The sequence below is a fragment of the Ixodes scapularis genome, unplaced genomic scaffold (assembly GCF_016920785.2).
Source record: "Ixodes scapularis isolate PalLabHiFi unplaced genomic scaffold, ASM1692078v2 PGA_scaffold1__304_contigs__length_218370807, whole genome shotgun sequence".
Classification (NCBI taxonomy): domain Eukaryota; kingdom Metazoa; phylum Arthropoda; class Arachnida; order Ixodida; family Ixodidae; genus Ixodes; species Ixodes scapularis.
In genome coordinates this window covers 131,377,078-131,391,805 of record NW_024609846.1, presented here as the reverse complement: position 1 = coordinate 131,391,805, position 14,728 = coordinate 131,377,078, and the positions used below count along the sequence as shown (strand labels likewise).

General features: G+C 46.1%; 1 protein-coding gene and 2 pseudogenes across 1 annotated transcript; 1 reads left to right on the top strand and 2 right to left on the bottom strand.

Moving 5' to 3' along the window:
• The first annotated feature begins 870 nt into the window (after positions 1-870).
• On the top strand, positions 871-7,947 carry LOC115322702 (annotated as a pseudogene).
• Positions 7,948-8,956: 1,009 nt separating this feature from the next.
• LOC121835827 lies at positions 8,957-12,809 on the bottom strand (annotated as a pseudogene).
• A 451-nt stretch (positions 12,810-13,260) lies between these two features.
• Positions 13,261-14,061, bottom strand: LOC121046436. Its single transcript, XM_040500672.1, has 3 exons — positions 13,867-14,061; positions 13,430-13,634; positions 13,261-13,319 (listed from the first exon to the last, which is right to left on the bottom strand). The coding sequence occupies exons 1-3, from the start codon at positions 14,059-14,061 to the stop codon at positions 13,261-13,263; spliced, it is 459 nt and encodes a 152-aa protein (XP_040356606.1).
• Positions 14,062-14,728: the final 667 nt, after the last annotated feature.

Sequence of the window (14,728 nt, the reverse complement as noted above, 5' to 3'; positions counted from 1 at the left end):
TGCAGTTTGGCGTAGATTAACTGTATATGCTCCGCTTGCGGAGTAGAGTACCGCAATGGTGCCATTCTGGAGCCAAGCACCGCGGGAAGCCACGGTCGGTTTTTGCAGGGGACACGAAGGCGCAGGCGCGAGGCGGCGTGCTGTGGCGTGCTGCGGCGCGCTGCGTTAGGAAAATAGTGCGGCTGACGAAAACGCCGTTCCCTCGCTTTCGGACGAGAGCTCGCCGACTCGCCAAGATGGCCGGATGTGCCGGTCGCGTATCACGTATCACTCCGCGAGAGCCGCAGACGCGAGCGTCGCGATCATCGTCCGTGTCGTCTGCTTCACATACCTGGGAAACAGATGTCCTAAAACATCGCTGGCGTTATAAAAAAAAAAGAAAACAGGACTGTATTGTGCCCAGTTGACGCACATAATGTTCAATGACTTGGTAAGCTTTCGGTTCCTTCGATGTTAGTCTAGGATCTATATTTTGCGAACTCAAGACGGAAAATATGATCCCCCGAAACTCGGCGCTCTGGAAGGCCGCTTTCCCGCACGATCGTCGGATCCAGTTCTGCGCACGTGACCACTCTTCCGCCAATACGGAGATGGCGGCGAAAGGAAAAGGAACGCGATACTCTGGTCTAGTTTGGCGCTTCACGTTGCGCCATCTAGCGGCTGCAAAATAAAAAAAAAACTGGGTAGGCCAGGACGGCCTATCCAGGGCGGGCGCATTTAGAAACCACGTGTGATTGTGAGATTTCGAATCGGCCTGAGCCTTTTTGGGAACTGTTGTTTTTGTAAAAGTAAGCCCAGTCTCACGTCTCTATGGCCTCACCGGATGCCTGTGACCTCTCGACTGCTCCTAGACCCCCCAAAAATAAACGCCGCTATTGCTGCGTGAAGGACTCTCACAGTCGCGAAGGGGACTCGAGCGTCAAGCTTTACCGCTTCCCTTCGAGATCTTGGGAAGCGACACGCCGACAGAAGTGGGTTACGGCAGTGCGACGCACCAAGTGAGTGAGCGAAAATAGATGTGAAGGCTTGAAAAGCATGGTATGACGAACTCGTTTTGTCGACTACTCGGCAAAACAACATTTATACGAGTTGACGAGTTGTTTTACGAGTCACTTAAGGCCCGTTCACACTCTTGCGACCTCTTAAACCGGGGTTCCTTAAAACTTCTTAAACCAGAGAACACACTAGCGCCATCTATTGGGAAGCAGTGTAAACTCGGCGGTCCGGCATATTTTTTTTTATTTCTCGCGCATTATCCTTTTTTTCTTGTCTCGAAAAACTTTTGTCAATGCTATGAACGAGCCTTTCTATGGGTATTACGAACATTTGACCTCGGAAATCCCGCAAAACCTTCGCTCTCGTGAAATGCAGTTCCAGGGTCACCGCATAGATGGCGCCACAATGCCAGTGTGTTCCCTCATTCTAAAAACATTTAAGCAGTTTCAACTCAAGCGATCTCGTCTCTCTCAGTCGTACTCGGTCGCAAGAGTGTGAACGGGCCTTTAGACGAACGCATAGGGAAATGCAGTAGGAACAATGGGGCCGGTTGTTGCTTCGCTGTGACGTCGAGAATCAGGCCTTCAAGCGAGACGCCCGTCGGCCCGTTCCGGCAGTCGTAGTTGTACGCGTGCATAGCCGTTCGGCACACGCGGTCGCTACCAAGACCTTCCAAACCTGCGAGTTTAAATAGTGGATTTTCATAGCACGAAGTTTTGTTTGTTTCGGCAACCAAATTTAATGCTCAGTCTGGTAACAAATGTGTCGGCGTGCAGAAAACAGGAGGTAGATTTTTTTAGGAAAAGCTCATGCGAAGCGTAAATATCCCTCTCACACGCACACTTCGTTGCCTGTCACCTTTTTACACCAAGCATGCATATCACAATACAGCCATTGCAATGCGCCTACTGTTCTCTAGCATGCAGAATTTGGTTCTAATTACCCAGATTTTATTCTAGTGGTGAAGACAACTCTGACTGGTGTCCAAACTCCAAACATTTCGTCAATGTCGGGAAGAGCAACATCGCGACACACCGACCATATTCCCGCCGATCTACAAGGAGCAGCCAGCTGTGCCTGCAGCTCAGCTGTCGAGATTTAACAGGTAACTGTATTACTCCCTGGTGAGACTGCAACAACTTTATATCTACATGCATGCAGTTGTAAAACACAGCTATAGAACCTTTCATTAAAAAAAAGAAAAAAAAACGCGCCCCTCCAGGAATTATGGGTATCCGATGTTTGCACTGGGGGACGCACTACGCTTGCGGCTTTGTTCGGTGCTGTCCACGCCGAGTTGCTCCTACAAGTCACTCGAAGCAGGGGCAACTAACCGACCAGAACTCGGTTGTAGCACGACTACGGCTCCAACTCCCGAATGAGTGCCGTAGTAGTTGTCGATGAAATCTGCGTTGATGACAAGTTGTCGATGAAATGATATGGACCAACCGAGCATTGGCAAGTCACAACACTCCAAGTATAAACAAAAAATGCCAACCTACCTTCATATGTCAAAAGGCTAAGAGTAAACGCCGTTGTCTCGTCGACATGCGAAAGTACTAATGAATTTAGGCTTGCTGCCGCACTAGCTGGACATCAGAATGCCCCCACAATTTTCTGCACCTTGCGGGGTCACGTGGGTTCTGAGCGATGCATTCTGGGAATTCACAGAAAGATCTATTGATTTCCACGAAAAAACAAAACTAAGATGTGCACACGTTTTTACTGAAAGCAAGAAAGCTGTTTGTATATCAGAAAGCCGGTGGCATTGTACTAATCTTGACTGTGCCGGTGGAGGAAGAGATCTTCAACAGCACCAGCTTCGTCTTCCACAGCACCAGCTATGCTGGGGATTATTGATGCCAACACCAGAACCGTGCCAGCAGCAACAGGGATGGACACCTTTGATGCAGCAATGCACGAAGTCTTGGACTTGTTGTGTGCTGTCGCTGAAGTCCACAAACTAACTAGATCAGTGGTGAGTTTCTTATAACTTTTAGCAGAGCTATGTTTACAAAAACATAAAGCTTCTACCTGTTGCAGCTAATCACCGTAGAATACCACGCATCCGCCCATTCCACATTAAGCGCCCAATTTGTAAGATCTGAAAAAAATACTCGCAGTACATTTATATGTAAAATTGATGACCTGACTAGCGCCCATCCCCTATTTTTTTGCGATCATCTCTAACTTTTGAGTGGGAACTTGCCCGGTATTTTACGGTAGGTCATGCACAAATGTTAGACTGGAGTCTATGCGGAGCGCAAGTTCGTCTGCTTCTTTTGCAGGGGTTGTGGTGATGTCAGAACGCTGAGCTTTGATTGGCTCTGATTGAAGAATAGGGGGTAGAAATCAAGGCACCTTGCTTCGTCTACCAGCTATACTTCCAATCCGAGCCAATCAAAGGTCGGCATCGTTCTGACGTCACCGCAACTCTTGCGCAAGAAGCAGACGATTTGCTCTCTGCGTAAAGAAAACACTGGTATTTAAGGGTAGAGGCAGCTTCCAACCTGCAGTGTTTCACTCATTCTTGCAGTGTTTCATTCATCACTTTTCTCAGATTAGTAAGACTTTCTTCATATTCAACTATGTGTAAATGTTCTCCATATGTAGCATGAGCAGCCCGACAGCACATAATGCCAACCAGTGGCGTAGCCTGGAATATTTTTGGGGGGAGGGGGTGGGCTGAGGTTGCTGGGATGCCCGTGACTTGGGGTGCAGAGAGCGGGAGGGGGGTCCAAATCCATGTGTATATTATAGGGTCGGCTGGATTTCGGGGGAGGGGGGGGGGGGGCTGAAGCCCCATAAGCCCACCTCCCCCTCCCCCCAGCTATGCTCCTGATGCCAACCAAGTGAACCATATGCTGAGTATCCTTAGCATTCCCCCCTGCACGGTGGCTACATGCAATGATACATGCCAGGGAGTCTATCGACAATAGAAGAAAAAGTGCGAAGTGTGCGCAGAGGAGCGTTAGGTCACTGCAGGCCTGTGACACTGGTAGTCAACACGTCATTACGTCTTATTGAATGAGTATGTTGTGTCATCCTTCAAGGTGGACGGCAGCAAGGGAAACCCAACACTGGCGCCTGTATGCGTTAGGCTGCTCTTACCAAAACATACAGCTGCAAACTGGGTTTGTTTTTACAGAGTCATTTTGCTGGTTGAAAAGTTGGCGCTTCGCTTTGCTTGACTTCCATCGCCTTTCTTTGCAAAACTTTTGGTTGTGTTCCACGGCTTGCGCTTTGGGATGGCTTCTGTGTTGTGGCGTTTCTTTACTGTTATTCCCATGAAGAAGAGACAGTGCTTACCAGCTCAGGTCTGCCAGGGTGAGTGGTTCTGATAGACGGAACAGGAAGTTCAGAGCGACAACTGGTATCTTAACTGTTGTGGTACACTGATCAGAGGGGTGATAAAGTCTTCGGTTCCCCAACCCGGACCGGGATGCCTTGTATACTGTGCAAGTCCTTCGTGATATTTATGCGAGGTTCCACTCCGGCAGGATGCAGCTGTAGGAACAAGACTCGTGAAAGGTTATCCCGAGTTCCAACATAGCCTGGCATAATACAAGATATAATGAGGTATATATGCAGTGGTACAGTACAATGGAAGGGCAAAATACAAGGTGGATAAACACTAAGTGTGATGCAATCGGTCGAAAGGAGGCATCCCTGGGAGTATGGTGCCCGTGGCATTGTTGATCTGTATATATTCATGTGGCAGTCAGTCTATACTTGTGTTAACTGATTGCTCGACAAAATGAGTGTTGCTAGTTGCGCAAACTCGTTTCGCTTTGCTTTCATTTATGGGACGATCCATTGCTTCGCAAAACTTTTGGTCCTTGTGTTCCACGTCTTGCACTTCGGCTTGGCTTTTGTGTCGTTGCGTTTCTTTTCTGCAATGCCCCTGAAGAAGAGACAGTACCTACCAACCTGGCCCTATCCGGGCCAGCGATTTTTGTTGATATAACGCAAGGTTCAGAGCACAACCTACCCACCGGGGGGGGGACGGTAAAGTCTTCGGCTTCCCATCTCGAACCCTGGTACCTCGTACACTGCCGCAAGTCCCTCGTGATATATATGCAAGGTTTGACTCTGGCTGGACGCAGAGGAGCAAGACTTGTAAAGTTGTCCCGAGTTGCAATTAGACTGGCAATGAATTGTGATTTAATGAAGTACGCTTGTAGCTGCATAGTATGCAAGAAGGCCAAGCATTGGGGTGACTTACATTTAAAAGTATCATTAATAAGCTGTTTATGGCTGCTTGTATTCCACTATGAATATGGCATGAAAAGGATGCTGTAACACTTACAGGCAAATATCAGAGTTGAGCAAAAGCTTAAAATAATGTGCACACGAAGTGGTAAAGGATTGTGGTGTAAAACTTGCAAGAAAAGGCATTCGCTACTAGCTTAAGAATTAACCAGTCTATCGTTTTTTATTCCAGCCGAACTAAAGTCTGGGAAAGAATTCTTTTTCCCATAGGAACCGTTTTCTTATCACAGAACCAGCATGCATGCAGCTCACCCCTATGTCGTTGGCAGATCTCTGGAAGTATGTCCCAGAAAAATTGCAAATAGTTCGGGAGAGCCTCGACTTCTTAAGACTGCAGAAGGCCGAGCAACACAATGAAGGGCGACTGAATATGCAGTTCAAGGTAGGAGATCAGGTGCCATGGTAAACATGTCTGCTGGGTGACATGGCTAGGGGCTTCGCATCCTTTCAATGTTAAATGGTGGGAAGTTCGTGAGAAGGGTTTTCCAACCTCTTTCACATACAAGCTTTGCAGATCTGGTGAGGTGTGTAGGTCTTTTCATGTGACTGACATAAAGCTCTTTTATGAACCTGAAGGAGTAGATGCACCACAGATTCCAGATGAAGACGACCCCGACCACCTCTTGGGGATTTCCAAACCATGTCCACCATGGTGTCTTCCTTGCCTGCTATGGCAAAGAAGACAACTCAAGAGGGTGTACAAGCTCTTATCGAGCAGCATTCATGACTTCTTTTGTTCTTTGGGCAGGAAGGAGGGAGGAATTGTGCTTCCATTCATTTGTCTTTGTGGGCGACTCGCTGCCACTGCAGTTGCATGAGCACCATTTTGAAGCACAGCCACAAATTCACCAGAAGGGCAGCAACAGTCTCGTTCTAGACCCACCACAGCCGCATCCATCCTGGTCAGGAATGCAGTCATTGGTCCAAAGAGTGGACATGACGATCCATTCCCCCCTCGGCATCAACATGTGCAAAAACCTGGCCGTTGAAGACACCGAGGAAAGAATAACCCCATGACATCTTGAGCTGTCCCCTATTCATTTTGCTTGAAGAGGGAAGAAATGGGGGCACCGTGGAAGCACAGAACTGTAGCCCAGGTTGCCTGTATGTTAATCATCCTTAATGATATACCCCATGATAATGATATGATATGTTAATCATTCTTAATGGGTAAGGTGGCCAGGTGCAGTCGTCTACACCAGTGGTGCTCTGTCGCACACAAGAACGGAAGCTGTCACAATGTATGCACGGGGTTGGGGGAGGGCGTTGCAACTTGCGTCGGTAAGTGAATAAATTCCTGCTGTTGAATTAGTGCATTGTGTCATTCTTCAAGGCTAGCAGAAGCAGGAAAAACCCAATAGTATCCGGTGAATTTTGTTTACTATAGTCTGATGCAAGTAAGACTGAGCCAGAGGCTACGCCTCCAGTACGAGATTTCTACCTTCAATAGCACTTTGACGTCTTGCGAACCAAAACTTGACTAAACTCGCCGAGCGCACAATGGAGGCGAAGCATTGGTGCATTCTTTGCTTGTATTGGGCTATAACAATCATATACTTAATTTAGTATGATCAACTGGGAGACCTATGCAGTGGACATGTTAATTAAGTATCAACATTTTTAAAACTTTTTCAGGAAACACAATCTGAAGGCACAGGCACTTATACCGAGAGCTTTTCTGTGTTTACATGTTTCATTCGGGGACCAGAAGCATCGACTCAAGTGATGCACTGCGAGACAAGCGACTGTGGCGTGCAGCACAAGCCAGTCATTGCGAGCAAGCATAGTGGTCCTGACCATAGGACAGGCTTCTTTGCAGGCTATGACACCATTGCAAAGTCTGCCACTGCTCTTGAAGATTTATGCAGTGTGAGCCAAGTGGTGTTTGCTTTGCTTTGAAGCCTACTTCCCATTTCTGTCCAACGCAAGTGTGATGTTTCAATGCAGAACAGTCTATTTCGCTTACTGATGAAACTGAAACTTGAAATTAGCTATTCATCCTTCCCCATTTTTTTTCTATAAATGAAACGTCCGCATCGCGGCACTTCAAGAGTGTGCTGAAGACCCTTGCCGTGGCAACGAAAAAATTGATTTTTCGTCCCCCGGCTAGAGTTATTCGGGCTAGGATGCCAGACAGCTTTAAGCTGCAGTATCCAGGCTGCACCATGATTATTGACTGCACAGAGATTCGCACTGAGCAGCCACCAACTGTGCAGCAACAACGAACGCTTTATTCCAACTACAAAGGGGGATATACATTGAAATTTTTAGTTGCTATAACACCAGGCGGAATGATTTGTTTCAACTCCGAGGCTTTTGGAGGTAGGCTATCTGATGCGCACGTCACTGTCAATCCTGGTTTTTAAAATCTGGTTCAGCCTGGAGATGTGATTCTTGCAGATAAAGGATTCCCTGGAATCCGTACAGTTTTAGGAGCTAGAAACCCTGTGCTTGTTATGACACCATTCCTTTATGGACCCCAATTTAACGGAGAAGAGGTTAGAGACACGTACAACGTTGCCCAAGTGCGAATACACGTGGAAAGAATGATTCAGAGAATCAAAGTGTATAATATCTTAAACAACCGTATTCCGATTGAGCTCATTCCATGCATGACAAATGTCTTCCACATGTTGCTGTATTCTTGCAAATCTTCAGCCACCAATTATTACGCATTAATAACTTCTGCATTCATGTGTCAAACAGTTCACCAAATATGAATCTGGCAGTGAGGATAGAATGTCAGCTTGAGAACATGGCGTGAATCGGGATGAAAAGGTAAAAGAAAAACAATTCTTTGAGCCACTTGAGCACAATGTTTTTGCAATGAAAACTGACATGTAGAGATTTATTATGGCGTAAAAGCTTGTAAGGCAAACAGTTGTGTCTTTCTTCCTGTTGAACTTTATTAATTGCAATAAAACCCAGAGGTGTCCACAATGCCATAAACGTCGGCTCGTAGGGATTTTTTTTTTTTTTTTAATCTTGATTCAGGTAACGTCACGTTCTCAACAATGGACCTTTTGTAGAAACATCGGTTTGAGAGTAAATGGACCTAATAACCTCCGTCTCTTAATTCTCGCTGAGCAGAGAGCGAAGATGGTTTCTTTCTGTTGACTACGGGGCAGAAGATAACGTATGACGGGAACAAAGGCGAGTTTGGGGGAGCCGTATCTAGGTCACAGCGCCTCAATGGGTGAACAAGATGTGGCCGACACTTTGGGTGTCGAACGGGTGGGAGAGGGCGTGCGCACGCATTGTTTTCTAGTCACTTAGTCTCGAACCCAGTCGCGTGTCTAGGTGGCAGCACATATTCGCCAAAAGGTCCATTTAGCATCGTGTCCCCACTGCTAGCGTCGTGTCCTTTTGAATTTTTTTTGCTATGCATAGCTTATTTATTCAGGCCAAAAAACTGGGTGTTATTTTCATTTCTCGTGACTGTAGATCATGTCCTGCTTTGTATTTTATGGTACAAGACTAAAAATGTGTGCATTTGCTTGAGAATGGAGAGCCAGTAATACATAAACACGTTTCTCAAGTTTTTTCTTTTTATTGCACTATAAGATTTAACAGTTTTTCAGCAAATATACATGTTTTTAAAAAGGATTAAAGACTAAAAATATAGTCACTGCCACTGTTAGAGAATACACATTTCACGTACAAAAAAACTATTCACCCGTTTCCAAACTCACTGCTTACCAAGGGCAGGTAGAAACCACTTAAAGTAGAAATCTTTCATAGCAGGAACTGCTTGCTGAAGAAAGGCATCATCTTTGGCCATAGGAACTGTGATGTTCTACTTGCTAGAGTGAACAAAAAAAAAAACACTCTCTCGCAATTAGCAAGTACAGCAGGAGCTGAACCTGTGTGTAGTATCTGTGGGACTCTTTTAGCATTATCTTGTTATCAGCACACTGCAGATAGCGTACAATGCTTTGCCCTGAGGCATCAGGTATTTTTTTGTCCTTGCATTTATACGGGCGTTTCACCTCGAGCAAGCATGTTTCATCGGTGAACTTAAAAATGCCGTCGGGAGCAGGAGCAGGCCGACCTGAAAAGCTCACTGAATAATTAGTTAGAAGCAAACCACTTCATTTATGCCTCCCGCAGCAAAAGGCTTCAACACCGTGTGAATCGCAGGACATCTACAAAAGAGATGCAGTGGACCACAGTGTTGCATCATGACCAAAGAGCGAAGATGAGGTACACAATGCATTATTAGAACTCGAGTAAGGAACTGTAGCAGTTGAAACATTCACTGTTATTCCTTCCTACTGCACTGCCATAGTTCAAGGCACGTGTCTTTAAGAGAGACTGAAAATTTAAATGTGAGGGTTCACGTGGCAAACTAACTAGGGCCATCCAGCACACCCCAGTGAACAATTGAAGATTCATTCTGTTCCCCTAGGGATATTTTGATGAGCAGTCAAAATCTTGGTCACACGGCACCTTTCCCGCAACAAGTCTCCGTCATATTGTGGGCACTTTCGGCTGGGATTTGAACCTGTCAACAGGGCATCCCCACTCCGATGCCCTGCCTCAAAGATACCGAAGTAGTTTACAAAAAAGACTATGCCACTTATTTATTTTTAATTAAAGCCCCCGTGTAACTACTAAAAGTTTGTGAATAAAACATTCATTAAAATTTTTTTTGTGCTTTTTTATTTTAGGCAACAAACTTTTTTTTGCTGGCCTTAGTCACACAAGGATTAGAATTAAGAGTGTCCTTACCTCTACGACTGCAACACAAAATTGCTGCTCGAAGTCCCTCCTGGCCAGAGGTTATGTCCGCAGTCCTAAGAGTTATGAATGTTGGAACGAAGAATACTCTGAATATTACAAATACTGGACCCCATATTTCCACATTATTTTATATTGGAAAATCCGTGTTTCCTGGGTTTTACTTGTAAGCTTCAAACCTTTTGACATGCGGCATTCATTGAGGCTTAATGCTTTGATATTTCTTATTCACAATTACGAATAAAAAGCTTTACTGCGTGTTTAGTCATTCTACCAAATGCGTTTAAATGCGTTTAAATGCGGTAGCTTTATATGGGCCATGGCTGGCCAAAAGGGTTTTTAAACAAAATAAAATTTTATGAAAATACTTTGAATGTTTTAGAAGTATTTCAACATTAGGTTTAAAGGGCGAAAGGCGTTGAGTGTCAATGCTCAACGTTCATTCACGTCGATGCACTTCGACGCGAAATACATTACGTTGATGCTTAACGATCAACGCGAAAAATGATTCAATCGTAAAGCGTCAAGCTCAAGCAGCCTCCGCCCCTTGACCTCGACGCAGTTCTGATTGCCGGGCCTGCTCGCGACCGTAAGTTGCCCCATCCTGGGCTTGATGGCCTGCTGATGGCAGCTGGGCACGCTGCTGTTTCGCAGCCACTGCAGCGACACAACTTGCTGAGCCCATATACCATCTTGCCATTCACGGGCTGCTTCTGTGCACCATCGTTTTGCTCCTTTCTTTCTTGCCCTTTCCACCCCTCTTCGCTCCACGCCCGTTCTCACAACGCATGCTTCTGCTTGTCCCGTTGCTGCGTGCTGGGTCTAAACCTCAGTCAGTAGCGTACTCGCCTTCCATGCTAATGACCGAGGATCAACCCTCGGTCATTGGAAAAATGACTCTTTTCAAAATCCTTCAGCGGTTACGGACTGACCTACACATTTCGTGCTTATGTGACTTCTGAGGTTGGTTGGTCGTATAAAGCTACCGTAGACATCACCCACAGAAAACCATGTGGGAGGAAACGGACAGCCATTTTATCTGAGCAAGATTTACTTGAAATTCACAGGACCAAAAAGCATTGCCCCCCTCCTTCCTGCAAGAAGCCCATATGGTATAGACTAAACTGAAAATGAAACAGCGGCAGGCACAATCACATGCATAAACTGGCTTTTGTCGGGACCCAGAGTATCAGTTGTCATAAATGGACCCAGAGCATATGCCCTTTTTGTTAATTGTGCAAGGTTTAAAGAAAGACTATAGTGGCCTCTCCTCAGGTCAATCATTAACCTTGTGCACGACATCCGTAAAATATCTCAAAATATCCTCTTTTTTTCTTTTTGTCACTACAGTTTTGGGAACTGGAGTTTCACAGATAAATTGAAGATGAGGAAAGGTTTGTTGACAAGTCTTTTACCGCTCTACCCGAAAACATGGAACCCTCCACATACCATAGGATGTAGCCTTTGAGGAAAATTTCCTCTGTCTCAGGAGTGCTTCAGCAACCTCCCTTGGGCCTCTTCGGGTACGTAGGACTGTGTGGGAAGTCGCGCTGCTGATGCGTGTCTTGCTCTCGTTGTGCCATCTAGATGAAAGAACATAAACTTATATAAACAAAGGTACACAGTAGAACATAGGTTTTCAAGATGAGTTCCTAGGAGTTTCTTTGAGCTCATCAATTTACTCAACCACACCTACCTCCAAGTGAAGCGTTTTTCCAGTTTCAGCACTATTTTAGCAGATCTGAGCTACCCATTGATGCAGAACCCTGAGCCAAGCACTCCCTAGTGTGTGCATTATTATTTGCAAGCCCTGCGGCCTTGTGCACTGCATCGATCACTAGACTGGGAGGGGTTCTTCGACAATCAAGCGAGATGTGCGTGCCCCGAGATCAAAACGTATGAGAATCCATCCCTGCAGTAGAATACCCGTTTCACTGCTATGCAATTCTGCCCAAGTAATTGCCATACCTTAAGCATCTCGACTTCTCAATCATCTCCACGCAGAGCTCGAGCAAGGACTCGCAGACGACACGATTGGCATAAAATGCACTTTGCTCTGCTGTCAGCTGATGTTTTTTTGGTGTTACAAACAGCATGGGGAAGTCCCCAGAAATTTCCAGTGCATGTAGCGGCTTCGCTGGTGGCGGAAGGAGCTCGCCGAGTTTGAGCAGCTGAGATGCTCTGATGACCTCTTCTTGTGCTTGGCTGGAACTTTCGGAGCATATCTCAGCCTCACTTTTCGCAATTTCTTGTAGTACTTCGGTGAAAGGCGACAGAATGCCCGTGAAATGATCGAGCACATAAAATGGTGACAACTCCTCTGGCTTTTTGTTGCCTACAAATTCACTGTTGTTACCTGGAGGCAAGAGGAGGATGATGACAATACAATTGGGGGGGGGGGGGGGGGGGCAGAGGCTATGTCAGGCATTGTGCCTTTATCTTTGCCCCCACTGCGGAAACAACTCCGCAAAACAAATAAAGAAAAATAAAAACAACAACTATAAATAATAGAAGAAAATATTCAATTCACATCTATTTGTGGGGTGTTACGTATAAACTGGCGACAATTCTACTGGCTTCTTGTTGGCTACATGCGGTTTGTTGTTGCCTGGGAGCAGAGGGGTGATGAGGGCAATACAATATTAGAGAATTATAAATAAAAGAAAGAAAAAACAATTTACATATATTTGTTTATTGGTGCATAACTTCAAAAAATATACCGTTAATAGAGTAATTTTAGTTGAAAACTTTTAGCACTTACACAGTTGCTTGCAGTGTATCACTGAGTGCGGCAAATGCATGTTGTGAATTTGGGTCTAGCTAGAATATGGGGCCTGACAGTGGCATATCAATGAGACGATATTGGGAGGCCTGGAGTTAAAATCCCGGCTCCGCCACAGTTTACGAAGAGCCGCCAAAAGGCGGCTCCGTAAACTTTAATTTATTTGATGAAGTATGGTTCATTCATCTGCATATTTTTGAACATTTCCTTTTTGGGGACCACGTACGATGATGAAAGTGCCCCTGAGATATACATATATATGGTTTAAATACTGAAAATTAGAAACCGAGTGAATGAACAAACCACAAGAGAGCATTATGATTACAATAAAACATAGATGTGAGAGCTTAACATCAGTGTGTGACACATTGTATGCAGAGGGTGCATAGCAGCTAAAAGGGCATCCTGAATATGTGCCACACATTGAGCATAAACATGACAATCACTTTTTTTTCGTATACCCGTGCAGATTAGTACAAACACATTTCGAAACCTTTCCTTGCACAATTCTCTCTCTCCACCAGTAGTCCTGACGAGAGATTCGGGCAGTCAAAGCGCAATGTGAAAATCCGGCGATCGCTTGTTCGTGCAGTGTCTCGCAAATGCGAAATCGCTAGTCGAAAAGCAAAAGCATAGTACCTCCAAAAAGCTCTTCGAATGAGGTTTTATCATTAAGCGCCGGTTTACCCGCTGGCTTTCCCCATGCTTGCGCAACACTGGTACACGACGGGTGCTCATGCTCATTCACGAAGATAGCCACAGCCGCGCAGCGCTTGTAGTTGCCGAGATACCCATAACGACAACTGCACTTGCCGCTCGCTATTTCGCGGGGCTCAGCCGTTAGCTGAAAATGAAAATAGGGGATGCAACGAAAATTTTAGGCATGCATGATGGAACCAGGCGTGGAATCGCGAGGGCACTTTAAACCCTACGATTGACTGAAGGTCAAAGCCACGGGCGCGGCCGCGCGGCCCGTGGCTCCGGCCTTTAGTCCATCGTAGAATGTCGATTGAAAAGAGCCACTGACTTCAAACACGCAAGTAAACACACATAGATACACTGAATTGTTAACTTACGTGGAGTTCCACATCGTAGACGTGCTTGCTTTGCTGCGAGAAACACTTAGCTGTAATGTCTTTGCCGTCGAATTCACGAACCTGATAGACGTGGCTGTTCTCGTAAAGACGCTTTCCTTTGACGAGTGTTGGGGGTCTAAAATACCTATAAATGCTCCCGGTGGGCTTAAATCCGCATAAAAGAACCAGAGACATGGTGCGCAGGTGCACACGGGACTTCCGAAATCAGCGTCGCCGTCGCTCGCTACGGCCTGATCGCTCGATGGCCGTCAAACTGGACGCCCCGGTAACAGAAACGCCTCCGCTTGTGGCGCTGAATACAGTACTCTCGTGGCGCCGCCTGGCCATTGCCGGCTGCCTATAGGAAGTATAGACCTTTCCAGCGGCAGTCTCGAACGAAGCGATTTCCAGCGCGCGTCCCTGGTTTTGAGAGTGTACGTCAGTGTTGCCCGACTGCGCTGGGTTGTGGGTTTTCTCGTCAGTACACTCTTAGAAAAAACGGTATGGATAGTCCTCCCTTAGGGGAGGAACGGTCTTGTAACCTATGTTCCTTTAGAAAGGGAGAAACTTTCGGCCCTGAAGCAGGGGAGCAAAGTTCCTCCGTCGCTTGCATCTCAATATGGCGGCCCCGAATCGAGCAAATCGAGCCCAATAAGGCTTGACGAGGACGCTACGTCTCTTGTACGGGACGAGAGCAGCAGCAAATAAAAGCGTAACACTAGCTTTCTGCAAACTGTGTTTATTTCCGAAGCCAGATTTCCCCCACAAGCATAGAAACTTGCGTTTCGAAAGCAGTTACTCAGTCTTCTCGTCGACAGCACTGCGATGTTAAACGGAGACAACCGATACCCAGTTACTTCGC